At 43.9% G+C, this 13462-nt stretch overlaps 1 protein-coding gene across 3 annotated transcripts in view; it reads left to right on the top strand.

The window, feature by feature from the left end:
- The window catches only part of lmx1bb (LIM homeobox transcription factor 1, beta b), a 41320-nt gene extending 30514 nt beyond the window's left edge, over positions 1-10806 (top strand). For all 3 annotated transcript variants that reach the window (XM_015972147.3, XM_015972149.3, XM_054731365.2), the window contains 6 exons: positions 4725-4957; positions 6388-6563; positions 7021-7098; positions 7447-7513; positions 8434-8595; positions 9605-10806. In XM_015972147.3, the coding sequence (XP_015827633.1) occupies positions 4725-4957; positions 6388-6563; positions 7021-7098; positions 7447-7513; positions 8434-8595; positions 9605-9762 (874 nt within the window). In that variant the 3' untranslated portion in view covers positions 9763-10806. The remainder of the gene's footprint in view (positions 1-4724; positions 4958-6387; positions 6564-7020; positions 7099-7446; positions 7514-8433; positions 8596-9604) is intronic.
- Positions 10807-13462: the final 2656 nt, after the last annotated feature.

The following is a 13462-nucleotide window of genomic DNA, read 5'->3' as shown; positions in this document are numbered from 1 at the left end:
ATCATGAATACAGAGTGTGTGCTTGTGATAAAATATTTCCAAAATGTATCTAGGAAATGTATTTTGACTTTTCTTCTCAAAATTAAGATTTTATTCTAGAAATAGTGCCTTCACTTTTTTTTAAACTTTAATTTAATTCAGCGTCCTTCATCTTCTTTCTCTTTCCGGCAACATTAATATGCTATTAGCTATTAGTCTTAATGTTACACAGGAATTTATATTGTTAAACAGGTGTTGAATACACAGGTGTAAGTAGTCATGTAGTTTTATTAATGTTAAGATTGATGTATGAAATAAATCAAATCTTTTTTCCTCATCTTCTGGGAAATTTCCCATGTTGTAACAGCAAAGGTCTTTCTAGTGATAAACAGCAGAAAAGTACTACATAAGAGCAGCAGAATGGCAATAATTCACACACATCAAAAGAATAAAAATACTTCGAGTAACATTAAAATCACAGGAGATTAAGCTTCTGTTTCTCAGGCAAACAGCAAATAATTTTCTGAACAGTAACACAAGAACATTGGCTGTAATAGCGCTAATTTGATTGTTTAGAACATAAATAGCTGTAATTTTGCACGTTAGCTGCTATGTTGTTTTCAGTCAGAGGCTGACTTGTCTGACAGCTGCTGAGAAAAAGGACCTGCATTTCAGCGTTTATGTAAATCTGGAACACTTTTATTTCAAGCTAAAGATTCTTTCTTTGATGAATTAAGCCTTTCATTATTATTTATCTTCTGATTGATTTATGCATTGAAATCCAGTTTAGATGATATAAACGTTATCTAATCAACAGTTTTGGCTGAGGTTCTACTAATTCCTTATTTTGTCTGTAAAATTTTAATTTGCAAAGCAGCTAAGTCTGATAAACACGTCACGGTGTTTCAAAGTTAAAGAGGAGTCGCACAAAAAGACACAATTTCTCTCTGGTAAAAACTTTCATATTCAAATATTTCACTGATGGATATGCAGTTATATTGTTTGTAGTCCAACCTAGTTCAATTATTAGATTTATATCAAAACATCCAAACTGTGCGGATGCTTTAACAACTCAAGTTTTTATCAACTTATCTATAAAAATCTTTTTTGGGGTGTGTTTTGCCTCTAACCTGCCTGACAGGCCTGAGTGGCACGGCTGCAGGTTTCCTGCCTACACACAAGAGCCCATCTTCAAAGTAACAGCTTCCAGCTGCAGCTTAGATAATCTCACCCTCTCTGTCTTTGAAGGGATGCGGTGACATAATGGCCCTGGCTATTCTTCTCCTAAATTGTTATGGTATTTCTCAGAGTGTTGTTCAAAAGCACAAAGGGGGAGTGGGTGAGGCAGTTGCACATGTTGCTAAATGATTATCAAGCGTCACAAGCAGCCTCGTTACCTCACCTCTAACCCTCCGTCTTGCTCTACTTGTTACTCGTCCCAGCCCGTCCTCCTGATGCAGCAGGAGTTTTAATATGAGGCCTGTAGAGGAGGAATCATTGGCAGCATGTGGTGGGAGCTTAAGGTGTTGTCACACTTTGAGTTGCATTTAATCTGTTGAAAGGAGAGTGCACAAGTCTCTGGAGTACCTGGAAAAAATGGGAAGTGGAAGCTCCGACGTCCCTCAACCGCACTTTCTGCAGCTCAGTTCAGCGAACGTAAAAACACTCTGTTGGTTTTTTTTCTCCATTATGCTTTTTGGTGTTGTTCCCATCTGCTTTTTGTGGATTTTCTGTAGCATTACAAGCCTCAGCAGTGTGATAATCTGCCACAGAGTGGGAGAGACAACAATAGATGATGTAGGATAGGGCAGACAAGGGATTACAGGTATGTGCACATAAGATTAAAACACAGGAACGTAATGATTCCACTGGGATGGAGGCATGTGCTGAGATGGGCTCTTTTTTTCATTCATTTCTGAATCCTGTTCTGGGGGGGCCTGAGTAAATATTGACAGGTCTCTGCTTGAGATGCGGCCATTGATCCACGTAGGAGGGTCTCATCGCTTGATCTGTGCGCTCAGGTGTGGGAGGAGGAAAAGCAAAAGCTGGGATGAGAGCTGTCACGCTGGTGGTCCCCTTTGTGCCGCCACATGCAGACTCGCTTTGCCGATCCAACACTGGGCATCGTGTTGCATCGGTCGAATTTTAGATGAAGTCTTGGTGTTGCCGGGGTCAACCAGGAGAGACTGTAAATGATTACTTGATTCACTTTGAGTCGTATTCAGTCAGCGTCTCTGAAATCTCTGGTGCAGTCTGTTCTAACGGCATCGCCAGCTCCTGTTCATGTGTTTTTCTTTTTATAAAATCATGGTTTACATCTCCCTCTCTGTCTCCCGTCGGCGTGGCGGCCCAGCAGCCTGCTCCACAAACCACTAATCAGGTAATGTTGGGGAGGTTGAATGGCGTGCCTTCCCCCCGGTCAACCTTCACTGCTCACACAGTGGTGTTGTTTTAAAGAGCATTCTTTAGCAGCTGAACTTGGAAAGGTATTAAAGTGGGATTAGGCTCCTCCACAATCCACTGCTTGTGTCATTCAGGGAGTTTGTGTTCTCTTCTCCCCGCTGCCACCTCCCCACTCCTCCTCTGTTTGATTGTGGCTAGCCGCAGGAGTGGGACTGACTGTGCCTTTCAAAGGAGAGGGGTAGGGTTAAACCCCTAGTCCACTGCTCCCTGCTAATTCTCCTTGTTCCTTAGAGAAGGATTTACTTCTGCTGCCAGCTCCTCAAAGGCCCTCTCTGCCCATCCGAAAAGTCGGCGTTGCCTTCCTGTGGAGGTGTGGTTGCCATAGAAGGGGCGTCATGCGTGGCTATTCCATCTGAACCCCGCTGAGAATGGGGAACGGAGACTGAAAACAGGCCGAAAGTCCGGATTAGACCCGGGGACAAAGCAGGACAGGAAGATTCCAGAAGGGACGAATAGGAATTACAGCAGCAAAAATAATGCAAAGTGACAGAGAGGGGAAATAGAAAAATAATGGCTTACAAGATTAAACCTGGCAAGGAGAAAGAAGAAAGGAAAGAGGGCTGAATGAGAACGTTTTCATCTAGATGAGAAGATTTGAGAGAGAGAAAGCGAGGTCGTAGGTGAATGCAGAGTCCTGGACGTATCAAAAACACTCTAACAAGTCATTTCCGCAACCTTCTGCTCTCTTTCTGAGTCTAAGCTGCCGATCATTAGCTAAACATTAGAGTCAGAGCTGGGAACTTGTCTTGACAGATTCATCACCTCCTTCCCTGATCCAGCACATCACGCATTAATCCTCCCAAAACTCAGAGACAAGTTCCTGAAATCTCACTTCTTTTACATGCAGGAATTTATCTCCCTTTTATTGCCGTTTTTATAATTTAATTTAGTCTCTTTTCCTTTTATTGACCTAAACACAGTAATTTGTTTAGACGATAAATCCAGGTTGGCGGGCCACTCCAATGAAAACCCGGCACGTTTGAGAAACATGCCAACATTTCTCTTTCAAGGGATTATCCTTGAGGTTTTTCATAGTTCAGCAATAATCTTCTTAACTTATTGTAATAAATAAAAGATTAAAGGATATTTTGAACTCTGAGACTGCCAACTAAGACATCTCTGTTGTTCTGCTTCTGTGTGATGAAAAAGAGATGCTGTGTTTATCTCCAGCTGACAGACTCTGGCTGTAATTTTGACTTCAGCTGCTCTAAATCCAGAAAGCAGTAAATCACTTATTAACGGTTGTGCCGTAATTTAAATAACATAAAGTGTAGCTCTCCTGATTCTGATCTGATCAGCAATTATTTTAGGAAGCTGCCGAGTCAAGAACAAAAAGCACACGTACAGCTGCTCACACACGTGTGAATACACACAAACACACACATTATCAGGACTCAATCAGCACCTATAACAGCATTAGCATAACAAAACCACCCTTTGGTTCCCCAGCTCTCATATTTACACATTATATTCATCACTATCGTTCATCCCTGTCGCGATGATGTCAATTGCTCCTCTCACTGTCTCCCTCACAATGAAATAGATGTTCACCACAAATAGATAGGCGGTTGCCAGCTGTCTTCCAGACCAGGGCAAACACAGAAGCCACTAATAAATCCAGCTTTACGGCTGGACAAGATCAACCACACTCCCTGCCTTCTTGCTCCATTTAATGTGGCTTCTTCTGAACAACAGAGGATGAATTAAAAGCCTCTCCGTCGCCAATAAAACAATGCAAACATCTTCTCTGAAAGGATGTATAAAAGGAGATGGAGGTGTTGTCAGGGAAATGGGGATAGAGGTGGTGCTGCAGCGTGGAGGCATGAGATGAGATATGAGCCGTGAATCACCGTCTCTGATATGGTATCTGATGCATACAGAGCAATAGGGATATGAAAGGATGCAGTCATTTCCCAACAAAGGCTTGATGCTTGATTGGGATTGTCAGATTTGGAGATCACAGAACCTGATGCGGCCTCTTTTTTTGCAATGAGGGGGGCATTTGCAGAGGGCTTTGGGTGCCCATGACTAAACTCACTCAGGACTGGTGCAGAGCTGGACCCACCCTGAAATTTTAACAGATGAGTTGTTGCCAAAGGAGTCACCTCTCTGGCTGCCCAAAGGGTCAATGAGCCAACTTCAAAACCCCCTTGATGGGCGGCTAAAGCTCCAGTGGGCTGTGGCAACAGACCATTAAAGAAAAAAAAACTTAAACTTACTCCTTTGTCCTGCTTCAAACAGCAACATTTTATTCACACGCCTCCTCTTTTGCCACTTTTTAGGTTATTTGCGACCAAGTGCAGCGGCTGCATGGAGAAGATCGCCCCGACGGAGTTTGTGATGCGAGCTCTGGAGTGCGTTTACCACCTGAACTGTTTCTGCTGCTGCGTGTGCGATCGCCAACTCAGAAAGGGCGACGAGTTTGTCCTGAAGGAGGGTCAGCTACTTTGCAAGATCGACTACGAGAGGGAGAAGGACTTACTCAGCTCAGTCAGTCCAGATGACTCAGACTCAGGTGAGCCCTCTGCACCCTCTCACACAGGAGCGTGAACAACACCATGGTGCCACCGTCACATGGCACTGAGGTGTTGTATTTAGTCAGCCAACAGAGACGTGCTTCATGAGGAATCCAAATAGAAACCTCTTTATTATTTTAGTATTTAAAGAAACAGATTGTTTTCTGAGAGACTGAGGACCTCATGGACATTCTGTGAGGTTCAGACTCTGTTAGTCGCTTTCCAACCCTTGGTTTTACATTAACGCGAGCCAGCGGCGTGGGCTTTTAAAACAGTAGGAAGAGGAAACAGGCTGAAGCCAAGACACCCCGTATTAAAGATGCTCTGACCATTGCTGGATGCTACACATGCGTGGGCTGGATCTGGTGCTGGAAATAACTAAATTACTGTATCATGATGAGTGACAGAGGGATTTCTGCACTAAGCCTGCACCTCCACTCGTACCAGCTCTGGAGCTTCTCGCCTATAGGCTGCACACACAGCGCAGCATCTCGCCAAGCCTCACTGTTCACCACCATCTGGCTTACATTCAAACACGCACAAAAGCGGAATTTGTCAAATACATCTGTGCCTGTGTCAACTTTTGTCAACTTGTGGGAATATTTGCTCTGTAGCTCCCCCCCCCCCCCCCTAAACCACCTTACTTTGTTTGCTAGCGTCCCAGAGCATCACTCACATCTTTGCACGTCTCCAAATTTGCAAGATGTAGAAAATGTCGGCATGAGCAGAGGTTAACCTCGGCGTGTTGGAGACGAAGCGTAGGTTTTTGGTGGAGAAATGTAGACAGACATATCAGAACCAGATGACGGGAGACACTGAGGCATCTTGTGCGAGCGGCTGCTTTCAGCCGCTAGACCTCAACAACGTAGAGATATGTTAGCAGCAGCACTGGTTTGGGTTTGGAAACACTTGTTTTCATCTCCAATAACTGATATTTCTGGATAAAGCTGTCTTTCTTAGGTTAAGTTCATGTGATTTTGTGGGTTTTGTGAGAAGTGTGGTTGAAAAGTGCTGCATATATTTTACAATTGTGTGTTCTCAGATAGATATGTTTAAATTTGAGATGATTGGAAAACCTCAGTCCTGTAAAGGTAAAAGAATGTTTCTGAGGGCTACAACAGAAGTAACCTGCTCTTTATCTCAGTCCTGATCTATTTTTCTTATCTGAGAGTGATTTTGTTTAAATGAGGCAAAGCTGGGAGCAATAAAACACTAATGACACAGAGTCCGGCTCAGTGACAAATGGACTTACTTCACCGCGCTCTCCACAAACCCAGTCGTCTCTTTTTATAATAAATTGGTAGCGAAGTATGAAAAACACATGTCTGCTTTTATTGGACATTTGTGCTGCTTGGATGTCAGAGAACATGGAGGGTAACAAAAGATGTTTATCAGAAGTCTGGTGCCAAAGAAATGTCTCCTTCTCCAGAGAAAAGCGATGATGAAGAGCTGGACATCAAACCAGAGAAAGGTATTGGAAGCCAAGGGAAGGGGGATGATGGGAAGGATCCACGGAGACCCAAGAGGCCGCGAACCATTCTGACCACTCAGCAGAGACGGGCCTTCAAGGCCTCCTTTGAGGTGTCCTCGAAGCCATGCAGGAAGGTAAGACAACGCTCGTATAATCAGCTGCAGCAGAATAAGCTCTTGTTTTTACATTTGTTCTTTTGTTTGGGGTAACAGGGATTTAGAGCCTGACCACCAGCCTTACGGTAGTTTGACAAATAAAAGCCTTAAATTAAAAAAAATGTCCCCCCACCTCCGAGCGGAGCTTTGAAGTGTCGTGCAGCATTCTGTTCTATGTTAACTGAGGCAGGCTGCTGTAACAGAGTCCGTCTGCAACGAATGTCACACTGAGACAGGAGACCTGCCTGCACAGCCAGGGCTTTGAAAAGCCAATAACCAAAAGGAGATCCAGAAGAGCGCCTCACCGACCAAGCTCACATAGAAAACAAATCAGAGGCAGTCAGACTGTTACAGAACGTGGGACATATATCAAAGAGTTTCAGGTACAATGGATGTTTTTATATTGTGATACTGAAAGTATTTTTTATGTCTTCAGGTGAGGGAAACACTGGCTGCAGAGACAGGACTCAGTGTTCGAGTGGTCCAGGTGTGGTTTCAGAACCAGAGAGCGAAGGTAAAAGCAGAATCCTACATGTGTCCTCAGAAAAGAAACAGCTTTGTTCCATTTCAGAGTCCAGCCAATAAATTCTGGTGTGTTAAATTTATCACTACATTCCTCTCAGAAATGCACAGAACCAAGCGAGGAGCTGCAAATCTAGCTTAATCTCACATTAAATGTGTACGCCCTCCTCTTTTTCTGATGATTATCTCCCAAAAACCTTTGATACTTGACAACGAAGTGCACTCAGACGGAGATTTCATGTGGTTCACTCAAGGGTGAATGGCGAGGCGCATCCTTTTTAAATTAAAGAGCGCATGTTAGTTTTGGGAGTTTTTCACAACTTTGACTCCTTCGTTTCAGATGAAGAAGTTGGCGAGAAGACAGCAGCAACAACAAGAACAACAGAATTCCCAAAGGCTCGGCCAAGGTACGACCTGCCCAGCGCTGAGCGGTTGTTGTCTCAGACAGACCTGGAAAAATAGAAATGTTTCTTGGTTTGTGGACTTTAAAAGAGGTTTTAATGTGTTTTTAGTGGGCCAGAAAAGCGTTCAAGTTCCTTGTCTTAAAATGGTTTAATCCAGCCTGGCAAGCAATCCTATATATGAGGATATGTAGCCCGGCCACGGTCCACTGATGGCTCTCAGTCATGAGGCGGGATCTACGGTTGTCTCTGCATGCCATTGGATAACAAACAACGTGACATACTCACTGCTATGGATGTCAGTCAACAGGGCAGTTTGCCATTACATTGTGGAAGAACTGCTCAAAATGTTAAAAAGCATTAAATAATACATAGTTTTTCTAATAAATGCACTGTGATCGGCTAGCCACAGTGCTGACCGGAGCTGTGAGGTTGCAATGGAGCGTTGCTAGAACGTCAATTTTGCTTCAACAAATGACGTTCTCAATTCTAGGCTAGGTTTAATCAGACCAGAGATGTGTACCTCTACTTTTTGATCACATTTGTGTCCACTAATTATAATAAATACTAAATATGTCAATGAGAAAACAAGAGAAGGTGGAATTTGGACAAAAACAACAACAACAATCTACAGACATAATTTAGTGAAACCGCTGGAAAGGGAAGGGGGGATGGTTTCTGATGAGGAAGCTGCAGGAGCTTTGCTAACCAACAGGAGTGTTTGCAAAGGGAATCGAGGGAGAGGCTGCAGGGAGAACCACTATAGGTTACCATGGAGACACAGGCATGTGATCCAGGTATTTGAAGGTTGTTGGAGCTTTCTCACAAGCACACCCCCTCTTAAAGCTGATCACGTTGTTTCCCCCTCATCATTTGAAGTACATTTTCTGTAATAGTTCCTCCATGTGCTCTTATGGCCTTTGCAGAGGTGATGTCTAATCGGATGGAGGGGATGATGAACTCTTTCACACCGCTGGCTCCGCCACAGCAGCAGCTGGTCGCCATGGATCAGAACGGTTACAGCACAGACCCGTTCCAGCAGGGGCTCACACCCCCACAGATGCCGGGGGACCATATGAACCCATATGGTGAGCACTCACACACAAAACATCTACATGCCTGTGTCCCTTGATCAACCCCATAGCTCCTCATCATGGGACGTGCGCTCCGGCTGCAGCTCCCTGATTTAAGATGCTCCCCGAGTGGAACGAGCAGCTTCTCCTCCCACATGAGATAACACAAGTGTCCTCATAAACTCTTGGGGTTTGATGTGCCATTCCAAATGTTTAATATGGTTTCCACTCCTCGCCTCCACTTCTAAGACATGCCATGTTACTGATGATGTTTCCTAATGGTGGTCGAAGCATGTGGTCCGTGTGTGAGCTAGTAGATCAAGACTCTGATTTCTGTTTGACACAAGAAGGAAATAAAATACAAAGAAATATGGAAGGAGGGGGGGGGAAATATCAGTCAATCAAGAGTAAGTTCACAGGATGTAAAAGGAATAACACATTTCTGAGCAATGTCCTCAACATGTCCCAGCGGGACCATTTCCTGAAGTTCATAACTTCCTTATAATTTGCTTCCATTTAGTTCTTCTCAGTAGTAAGAAACCAAATCCCCCGTCTCATCACTCTCCTTTGGTTTGGGGAACAGAACAATATTGGCAAGGCATTAAAAGATATCTCTCAAAACACTGTCCCCATTTTGTGCAACACTATCATTAAGATCCAGAGTGTAATAAAGTTAACTATTCCCCCCAGAGAAATAACACATTGAGGTTTTATGAAAGGCGTAAACAGTTGCTATTAACCAGATCTTCCAGGAGGAGGCCCCTTGTTTACATGCTCCCTAGCTGTCTGCAATTGTCCCAGCGAGGGCAGCAAAAAGTGAGCTTTGATGATATCCAACAAAACTGTTCTCACAATTGTGATGACACAATACAGCAGTTTCTCCAAGTGACTATTAGTAATCATCATTTTCCAGCCCTGCTGTAAATCCCTAACACAAGACTGCAGTGATTGGTAGCCATACTAGCAGCATGTTATTTTTATTATTCCTTTAAATGACTCCTCTCCTCACGCACTCCCTTTCCAGGTAATGACTCAGCGTTCCATGATATAGACAGTGACACGTCCTTAACCAGCCTCAGCGACTGCTTCATGGCATCATCGGAAGTCAGCTCCATGCAGGCCCGCGTGGGGAACCCGATCGACCGCCTCTACTCCATGCAGAACTCTTACTTTGCATCGTGAAAAGAGCGGGACTCGAACGCACCAACGCAGAAATAAACATCCCATCTTGGCCCAGGGCACGATGGAGTTTCTACACTACGACGGACACAGCAGAAGAAACACACACACACACACACACCTTTCTTTGCAGAAGCTCATGGTTGTGAGTGGAAGTTTACTGAAAGATAGTCGAACCACTTGTAGGAGAGAAGAATCGACGGGAGACTTAAGTATGGTTAGAGATTAATTGGTAGGATCGCTTATTCTCTTCTTTGTTTACGTAAACAAGTATCTAGAAGCCACTGATTACACTCTCAAACCAAATAACACAGTGAGTTTATACAGTGCATGATCAATTGTAAACTAATACTTTTGTAAGCCCCGCCCCCTTCAACCACCCCGATTACAATGTGGTGTTTGGACTGTTTCTTCTTCACACTACATGGACTTCCATGATCAGCGATAGCATTTTCGATCACTTGCCATAGATTTAGATATTGTGTTAATAGTAAATAGATGCAGCATGTCTGCAAGAGTGACTGTACATTTGTGTGTGAGCGTTTGTGACGAGGAAGAACTGCTTTTAGGAGAAAATAAAAGTAGGTGGATGAGTAGGATCAGTGAACTGTACATAATTTCCCCAGGCTAATTGGATGTGCATGTTAAAAACGGAAAGCATTCTATTTATTTAACTATAACAGGCTCTTGAAGGTACATATTAAAAGTGAAAAGCTTTATTTAAAAAGGAGAGCTTTTTTTTGTTTTGTTTTGTTTTGTTTGTTGAACAGTTAGTGAGTTATTGAGCATCACAGCTCATCTGTATAACATTTTTAATATGAAGATTAACCTTTTTTTTCTCCTTCAGCCAAGCTGTAAATGAGCAAAGTTGCTATTTATTTCGTACAGACCATAAAAGCTTTTTGTTGTCATTGTCCAATGTGCTTTTCTCAAAATGTTAAAGTTGCTAATTGACCAAAGTTGACTGGTTTGATGAATAAATAATGTCTTTCACCTAATAACATGAAATAAACACCATCAGTGACCATTCACATGGTAAACATGTCAGTGGACTTTTGTGTTTAACTTTATTTTTGAGATTTGGTCCAGATTTTTAAGGTTCAAAAATATTTATTTGTATTTAATGCTGTTGTCTGCATAAAATCATTCCTTTGATTACCAATCCTGCCAGATTTTAGGATTATCTTTGAAACATGTCAGAGTATTTGTCAAGGCAGCAAATCCCACATGAACCTGTTTGACTCTGACATATTTGCAGCTTCACCATAACTCTTCTTTCCACCTTACGAGTTTCTTCCTCTGGCAGTTGACCTTAATACCAAAGCTTGTTCCTGCCCCTGTGTGTGTGTGTGTGTGTGTGTGTGTGTGTGTGTGTGTGTGTGTGTGTGTGTGTGTGTGTGTGTGTGTGGCTGAGACGGTGCGTTCTCCAAGGAATAAGTATAGCGATGAGGAAACATTTCATGCCGTGAGTGTGAAGTCAGGTGACATACCTACAGCTGCCCTAGCAGAGAACAAACCTCACCCACACCCTCAGGCCTCGTCGGGCGGCTGCTTGGAAGTACCATTTGTTATCTCCGTCTCTCTGAAAGCTATCACTGTGGTCAGGCAAGCTACACAGTCGTTGTCTATAGATCATGTGACCATGCCAGAAGTGTGTTCACATTGTTCCGTGTTATTGTGAATCACAATATTCCTTAAGTCATCGTCACGGAAAGGTTTGCTTGACTTGGCTGCTGTTCCAGAACCGTAGGTGCAGAATTGTTGCTGCATGTTGAATTTCAGGATAGCCACTCTTTCCTGATCTGCTGGTACAGAATCAGGAGGGTTGTTGCTAAACCTGCAGTCCTCTTTAACTTGAAGAAGCATATTAGTGTAAATGTGTGTGTATGTGTGTGTGTGTGTGTGTGTGTGTGTGTGTGTGTGTGTGTGTGTGTGTGTGTGTGTGTGTGTGTGTGTGTGTGTGTGTGTGTGTGTGTGATACAATGGACAGGTTTGCATCAGGTTTCTGGCAAATATGCGGATTAAAGTATAAAAGACTGAGTACACAGGCATGACAAAGACTTCCACTTACAGTAAACAAGGATGGGTCACCACACACATACACACACGTGTGTGTTTGCGAGGATCGGTAGCACAATTGGGTCATGCTTACCTTTCTCAGGAAGGACCAGGTGAGCTTACAGGAAGATGTGTAGGTGGAGAGTTGGACAGAATGTCCCATCACTGATATTTCTCAGGAAATAGAAACTTAAATGTTGAAAGCATCAAAAAAATGTATATCCTAGTGTGACGTACTGTTTAAAACTACACACTCAGAGGGACATTTGCATTTTTTAATGATGTTTGGGTTTTCCTTTTTGGCAAATCCCCAGTAGCGTAGGTTTTTGTTTGAGAGGGTTTGTCCTCATCCTTAAGCTCATCCAGAGTGTTGGGTCTTGCGTCTCTCAACTTTCTCTTCACAATATTCCACAGATTCTCTTTTTTATTTTATTTATTTTTTTAACGGTGTCCTGTGAAGCAAACAGAATTGATGTCTGAATGCTGGTAACAAGCCTTACAGATTTACTCTCAGGTGGAGCATCAAAGCATCTGCTTTTAATGTCATGCCTGATACTTAAAACTTTATTGTTATTGTTTTTGAATGCTTTGTAATTCCGACCAGACACGGAGTCAGAGGTGAAAGAGAAAGGAAAAGACAAAAGGTGGGGAGAGAGGGGGGAAGGGGGGGGGGGTGTCCCAAAAATAAACAATAATGAACAAGAGTCTGCTTCTAGACCTGCAGAAAGAGAAAGAATAGAAAAAAATGGGACACAACAATAATACATCAGGAGCAAGCTATCACTGTGTCAACCTGATGATGAAATATAAAATCAACATTGTTTAACTGAACAATCACACGAAAATAAATCATAGTGCATTTAGTGGCAACGACAGCCTTAAGACATGTGTTGAACGTGCCCAAGCCCATACTTTTGAGAGCACCATGTGAGCACCTGTGTGTGTACACGCGCTTGTTTATGTAAGATTTCTCTATAAAAGCATCCAATAGAGAGTGCGAGGGACCACAGATCTGTCCCCCAAAGATGTGTAGGAGACGGGGGGAGCTCCAAGTCCCAGAGATCCAGGCGCTGCCCCACAAACACAGGAACCACAAGGAGACTGCAACCACAAACACCCCCGCACCCCCTCGAGAGGCACAGAGGAACGCCCTGGGGGGCCACAACCAACAGCCGGCAGAGTCCCGGGAGATATCAGCAGCAAGCCCACAGGCTCACCTGCAGCCTCCCACCCCCTAGCCGGCCGAGCCCGGGACCCAGCGACTCGGGACCCGGGGCGACCACCCCCACCGGGGACCCAGCAGAGCCCATGGACCCAGACCCCACCAGGCCGCCACCGGGATTGATCAGGCAGACACCAAAAATCTTAAACCCCCTGACCCGAGAGCCATGAACACTCAGGCAGACCACGGCACCACACTCCACACCAGGTGTGGCAAGGGGAGGGGAGACGAAGATCTATATCATCAAAAGAAGTCCCAGAAGAAGAGAGGAGTCAAAGGCCCCACCTGACATATACAGTCATACACAAACACACTCACACACTCCCTCCCTCATGCTCACACATGCACATACAACCAAAGACTTACAAAAATGCACGCCGGACACCCACTCATGCTCCCCATACACACCCTATTCACTCTGGT

Source organism: Nothobranchius furzeri, chromosome 17 (assembly GCF_043380555.1).
Source record: "Nothobranchius furzeri strain GRZ-AD chromosome 17, NfurGRZ-RIMD1, whole genome shotgun sequence".
Classification (NCBI taxonomy): domain Eukaryota; kingdom Metazoa; phylum Chordata; class Actinopteri; order Cyprinodontiformes; family Nothobranchiidae; genus Nothobranchius; species Nothobranchius furzeri.
The sequence above is the reverse complement of the archived record's forward strand: the minus strand, read 5'-3'. Positions and strand labels throughout refer to the sequence as shown.